This window comes from Gavialis gangeticus, unplaced genomic scaffold, assembly GCF_001723915.1.
Source record: "Gavialis gangeticus isolate Ggan-Ray unplaced genomic scaffold, GavGan_comp1, whole genome shotgun sequence".
NCBI classification, from domain to species: domain Eukaryota; kingdom Metazoa; phylum Chordata; order Crocodylia; family Gavialidae; genus Gavialis; species Gavialis gangeticus.
The window spans coordinates 157109922-157116360 of record NW_017729025.1 but is presented as its reverse complement, the minus strand read 5'-3'; the positions used below and the strand labels follow the sequence as shown (position 1 = coordinate 157116360).

General features: G+C 44.6%; 1 protein-coding gene across 2 annotated transcripts in view; it reads left to right on the top strand.

Moving 5' to 3' along the window:
- CPT1A (carnitine palmitoyltransferase 1A) overlaps window positions 1-6439 on the top strand; it is an 84248-nt gene that overhangs the window by 70931 nt on the left and 6878 nt on the right. For both annotated transcript variants that reach the window (XM_019519844.1, XM_019519843.1), the window contains exons 16-17: window positions 1189-1341; window positions 2714-2818. In XM_019519844.1, the coding sequence (XP_019375389.1) occupies window positions 1189-1341; window positions 2714-2818 (258 nt within the window). The remainder of the gene's footprint in view (window positions 1-1188; window positions 1342-2713; window positions 2819-6439) is intronic.

Below are 6439 nucleotides of genomic sequence, written 5' to 3'. Positions count from 1 at the left end.
TTCTAGAAAATGAGTGTTGACATGTACTAACAAATATCTATTGATATTTATATTAATATTAGACCACCTATCAATCTGCCTTCCTGAAATGGCTGCTAAGTTTCCAGCTTTTTCAACAGTTAGATGATACTTGCTTTTTGTAGCTGTCTAAGCAAAACAAGACAGATAAGTTCAAAAAGTTAATCCTTCAGGAAGCTACATGTTTATGAGACCCAATATAGAAGCCAATTTCTTCCTCCTAGAATCAAAAGTGGGGTCAGTTTCCTTTCTCAAAGCATCAAATCTATTTTCAGCTGCTGAAAATATCTATCTCTAGATCAGGGGTGGCCAAGGTGCAACCTACAGGCCCATCCTGCCCCCAGAGCTGTCATCCAGCCTGTATGACTCTGTATTGGTCCAGCAATTCAGTGGTGTGGCCATTAATTAATGCTGCCACCACTTGTCCTGCTGCCAAATTTCAGGACCCATGGGCAGCCCCGCAGGCTGGATCCAAAACACAAAGCCACTACCTGGCTTGAAGGACTGGAAATTTGGGGTGGAAGGGAGTGTTGGCTGCCACAGCTCTAGGACCTGCAGCAATAAATACTGCCACCTTCAATTTGGCCTTGCGGGGCCAAGTGGTGCAACTCTGGATCCTACAGACTGACCCATGGAGCCAGGTGGATTGAACATCTTTGCTCTAAATGGACCTTAAATGCTGGGGACTGCAAGTGGGGAAGAAATGGTGAGAAAACCCTGATCACTCCCACTTCCAGCATCCAACTCTCCACCACTGTGTGACACAGGTGACCCAGTAAATGGCAGTTCTTAGTTCTTAAATAGCTCTGAGGGTCATACTACCATTACTAATGTGGCTGTTTATAATCATTTTGTCTTTAACAGGTTCTGTGAGTTATCACATACTTTAGAACTAAATTTATCTTCAGTATAATTGATTTACTGCAGGAAACTGTTGACACAAATGTTGAATCCTGAAAATTAATCAAGTTAATTTGAAAACTTTGAGCAGCCAGTTTTGCCACTTCACTTACTCCTATGCTGCTGTCGGTTTCTCTTCATACTTGATCTCTGCTTGCTTTGTGTTGCACTTGACTTAATGCTGCAATGTGATTGCCATTGCTGTAATTTGGGGTTTTTTTCAGTTCAGGTTACTAGCGCTGTATTTTCCTTTAATTCTTTTTTTTTTAGACTGAGAACAAGTGTAAGCTACTTAAGATTGCTGCTGCTAAACATCAGCATTTGTATCGCTTTGCCATGACGGGTGCTGGCGTTGATCGCCATCTCTTCTGCCTTTACATTGTGTCCAAATATCTTGGTGTTGATTCTCCTTTCCTTAAGGAAGTAAGTAACTTTTAGTCATAATTATCAACTAAGCAAAAGATCAGTTATCAGTAATCAAGTTTTTCTGGTATAAGCTGTGTATGTTGTTTAGAATTCTGTAATTGTCCTAAGGAAAAAGGTGAAGCTTTGTATTGGATTGTTTAAAATTGTCATCTGACAATGGTGTGTGTTTAGGTTTTTGTCTGCTGTTAGCAACTAGCTACATTTACTGGGTAATCTTGCATAAAACATTTTTGTAACGGAGTAGATCTTAGTGGTGATTCAAAAGAGAGATGGCATGTTACTCATGTAAGATAAAGGGTTGTATCACTCTCTTACACATATGGGTCTGCATGTATATGCAGTTATAACATTTCTCTGTTGTTTTTGATTTATTCCAGTGACCAAAGGTACGTTTATTGTATTGCTCAATGAAACTAGCCAGTCTGATATGGTAGTTTATATGTGTAAATTCTAGACTTTCAAAAATGATTTAGCATTGAACTTGATTTTAAATATCCTAGGTGATTAAAATATTTTTCTGCCTTCTTCGAAATTAAAGTAACTGTCATGAGTATTCAACATCAGGTTCATTGAGTCATGTCATCCAAAATGAGATGATAAAGAAAACAACTTTTTTTGCAGTTTTCTTTAATCTTTTTTTAGACTGATGTGCTGTAATTAGAGATATCAGTGATTCTCAACCTTTTTAGGTGCAAGGTACCCCTCCATAACTTTTCTGAGTTTCAAAAAATAATTTCACTCACTTCGTGACAGAAAATAGAGCAGTTTGTCTGTTGCAAAAAACTCAGACTACAAATCAGTGTTTTGGTACAGTATGAATGATTCCTGTCTGAAATCTCTGGGTTTATCTTGTGAATCATGTGTAGGTGTTTGCACATCTAGCACTGCTAATATTTCACAGTACTCATAAAAGGATCTCATGTCACCCTGATTGAGAATCACTGGATACACAGAGCCCTGACATTGCTGTAAGAACGCATTACTTTTTAGTATCTTGTAGGAAATCACGGGCCTGATCCAAAACCCATTAGGTAGTAGGAACCATTCTGTTTAGTTGAGGTGGGCTTTGGATCTAGTCCCTGTCCTTATTTCAATAAGTGTCCTCCAAGCATACTATAAAACAGATTTCGGTTTTTTTTGTTTGTTTGTTTTAATATATGGGATTACTGTCAAGTACTCAAATGTTGCTATTTTTAATTGCTTTTCCTGATATATAAGCCATTTACTTTAATCTGTTCATTTAATTGGAAATGATGTATTGCTTTACTGAGTAGTGTCTTGTAAATTTTCTTACTTACAGCAGTTACATATAACACTCAAGCTGCCCAGACATACATGTTCAATCATATTTCCTTCATGTCTTTTAAAGGTTTTATCAGAGCCTTGGAGATTGTCAACAAGTCAAACACCGCACCAGCACATAGATCTGGAGAAGAACCCTGAGTGCGTGTGCAGTGGTGGAGGCTTTGGACCTGTACGTTTCAAAGTTTTTCTTTTTTTTGGGCGGGGGGTGTTTTTTAACATCTTAAATGAGGGCTTAATTTGAATACTTTATCTTAAAAGTCTCAGTTCCATAGTCCATGAAGGTTCTTGGAGGATTCTGAAAGCAGGCATATTCATGTTTTCCTAATATACATTGAAATCTGTCTGAGGGAGTCTGTCTTGGTTTTGTTTTTTCTTACCTCACTAGGAGAATGAGTAGGCCCTAAGACAGAATATGTTCACCAGTTAGCAAGCATTAACCATGCCAGTGAGACCTGTTGGCTCACTTTACCTCTTACTTACAGGATTTGTGTATGTTGTGACACATTTTCCACTCTTTGCTAAAGAAGCAGAGAGGATGTAGAATGGATTTAGACGAAGGCTCAAGCTCCCTGTAGCTATAAGGTAGGCCTGTGCGAAGTGGCTAGTATTCTCTTCAGATTCGTGTGATTCAGGGGACCGCGATTCGATTCGGTGATTTGAATCAGTGTGCCAAATCTGATTTGGAGATTCAGCTGCCGCTGAATTGGCCAAATCCCCGAATCACACAGGCCCATTCCTCACCTGCTGTCCCAGCCCCGGCACTTTGGAAACCCCCCCTGCCCCCCAACTTACTATGTGCTGCTGGGCAGGGAATGATCCCCGCTGCCCCACGCTGTGTGGGGGGCTCTGCATGAGCTCCACGATTCCTCTTTCTGCCCCGTGGACCCCCCCATCCCCTACTTACCAGCTCCAACTCCAGCTCCCTGCTGCAGTGGGTGGGGACTGCCCGAATCACTGAAGCTCTCCAAATCTTTTCTGAATCTATTCGGAGAGCTTCCTAGGGAAGTGGTGCTGGCTCCTACTGTGGGGATCTTTAAGAAGAGGCTTGATGACTACCTGGCTGGACTCATTTGAGTCCAGTCTTTTCTCCCGCCCAGGCGGGGGGTTGGACCTGAAGATCTACAAGGTCCCTTCCGACCCTACTTCTGTGATTCTATGAATAGATTCAGACCTTTTTATTGGTCCCCTGATTCCATTTGGATTTGGAGATTCGGCCGGCGAATTGGCCCGAATCTCCTCTGAATCGAAACGGCACCCAAAGCTTTGGAAAGCCCTACTATATGGTTTTTTTGTTTGTTTGCTTTTGTCAGACCCTTCAGTCAAAGATGGGAATGGCACACTAAATGTTTCTGTGGCACAGTTCTACTTGGTTATCTAATGAGCTTCAAAATAGTTTTGATTTGCATTCTTGGTATAACTTTTAGCTTTTTTCAGTGGCTTGGAATAAGTTTAAATTGAAATGCCAGTAAAATTAAGGAAATGCTGCTGCTGTGGTGGTGTAATAGTATGCTTCTGACTAGAAATGGGTAACCTACATTTTTTCCCCCTAAATGAGATGTTTACTTGCCCACCAAGGTCCTCACAGAGTATTTCCATCTCTAGCATCTTGGTTGTGGCGTAATGTGATTTGGGAAACAGTTTATGAACCACAGGGTGCATCTGCATGTGCAATTAATGTGACACGATAAGCTCCAGAGCACTTTAAGCTAGAGTGAACTGCTCCTAGGCACAGCATCTACACGTATACCTGAGACAGCAGCAATTTGAGCTGAGGCAGAGCAGGCTCCCAGCTGACTGGGCTGAGTGCAGTTTTCACCCCCGGTCACTGTCTACACATGCATTTCAGCATAGTAAAGTACTCCACTGTAAGATAGTACTGTCCCTGGCAGTACTGTCCTACAGCGGAGTTAGTTAACTGTGCCCTAACACTTGCACATGTTCAGATAGTGACACTTTACTGTGGAGCTAATTAGTCAACTCTGCAGTAGAGCACCTGTGTAGATGCACCCACTGTATCCAAATTATGTAGCCAGTAATTAGTATTTGAAAAAAGCATGCATGTCAATACAGAAATTTCTTTATCATGGATATTTCAATCCATTCTCTCTTGCCTTCACTTTTGCTTTTACCCATGTTGTATTGTCTGCTTTGTTTTATTCTATCTTCCTTTTTCTTTTAAAATTTTCTTCACTTCAGATATGCTCCCTTTCCTTCCTGTTGTATCACTTGCACCCCTTTAAAAACAAGAACACTCCCGTTGTTATAGGTAGCACAAGGACTCCTTATTTCCTGGCTTTGTATCACGCATTCTCACCATTTCAATATTCTGCAGAGCATGAAGAGAATCAAACTGCTCAGTAACAATTGAAGAGAGCTTTATATGTGCAGGCAATATAAAAGTATAACAAACAGCAAGTGGGCAGTGGGTCTGTCCAAAAGGATACCATAAGGCAGTGCTTCCCAACCTTTTCTTTAGCATGACCTGATTTATGACCCTGTTTCCTCAGCATGGCCCTCACTGGCCCCCCAGCACCTCGCAAGCCCCACCTGCCACCCATGGGAGGCTGTGGCTGGAGCAGAGCATGGAGCCTGGCTCTCCCGCAGGTGGCATAACCAAAGCGAAACCCATGGTGTGGGGAGCATGTGGACTGCCCACTGTGGACTTGGGGCTTCCTGCCCTTGCCCTCCGGGCCCCCGTGGACCCAGTACAGGAGGGTGAGGGAGCTTGATGCAGCTACTGGGAGCCCCACACCAGCCGCGCCACCATGGAGAGGCACCCCCTGCTGACCTGGCAGCAGCAGAGGTGGTGATGCAGAGTTGTGTCCTCTGCTGCTGCCAGTCAGGCAAGAGGTGCCTTACCATGGCAGCATGGCTGGTGTGGGGCTCCTGGCAGTGGCACCAAGTCTGCCTGCCCTGCTCAGCTGCAGAACCCCTAGGGGGTGGGGAGCTGTGAGCCTGCAGCAGGCAGCCCACATCTGCTGCTGCTCCATGCAAAAATCTGGGGGACACGTGACTTATGCCTCCCTCCCCAGGAGTTCACACAGCAGCTGGGAGCCAGCCCCTTCACCACCCTCCAGACAAGCTGCCCATGGCTCCATCCTGCTTCCCCAGCTGGGGCTGCAGTCCTGTCCTGTCCTGGCTCTGAACCTAGGTGGGCAGCAGCCTAGCTGGGCAACACCCCCCACCCCAGCCCTGCCCCCCTCCCTCCCTCTCTCTGTCACTAGGTGCCTCTGTCTGCCCCCCCACCCCACATAGACTTACTTGGAGGGAGCTGCAGGAGCTCTCTGCCTAATTGCCCTCCTGCTCTCCACAGCCCCAAGCAGCCCCTTATAGGCCGGAATTTTGCCAGCCTACAAGGGGAACCCACTGTTTCCCACTTCTTTCTCCTTTAAAAGAGAAAATCTGTGATTGTATTTGTGACAGTGCTGAATTTAGGCTTGAGCTACTTAAGCTACAGTTTAGGGCCTCACAATATGAGAGGCCTCTAAATAAGAAAAAAAAATGAACATTTTCATTGTAATATGACAAAAATATACATATATATGGCTTCACAGTTATTTGTACTAGTCAATTGCCTGCCAAGAATAATGGGAGGGGGGAGCAGGTGGGGACAGAGCCCCATTCCCCCGCCCCCATCCAAGCCCACTCCCCCCTTCCTTCCTGCTGCTTGAGGTCCAGGCCCACTCCCGGGGAGAAGCAAGCCTGGGCCAAATGCGGGGGAAGATGGGGTCCAAGGGCGGGTAGAAGCTGGGCCATGGAGGTGGGGTATGGGGGGTGTCAAGCCCTTACC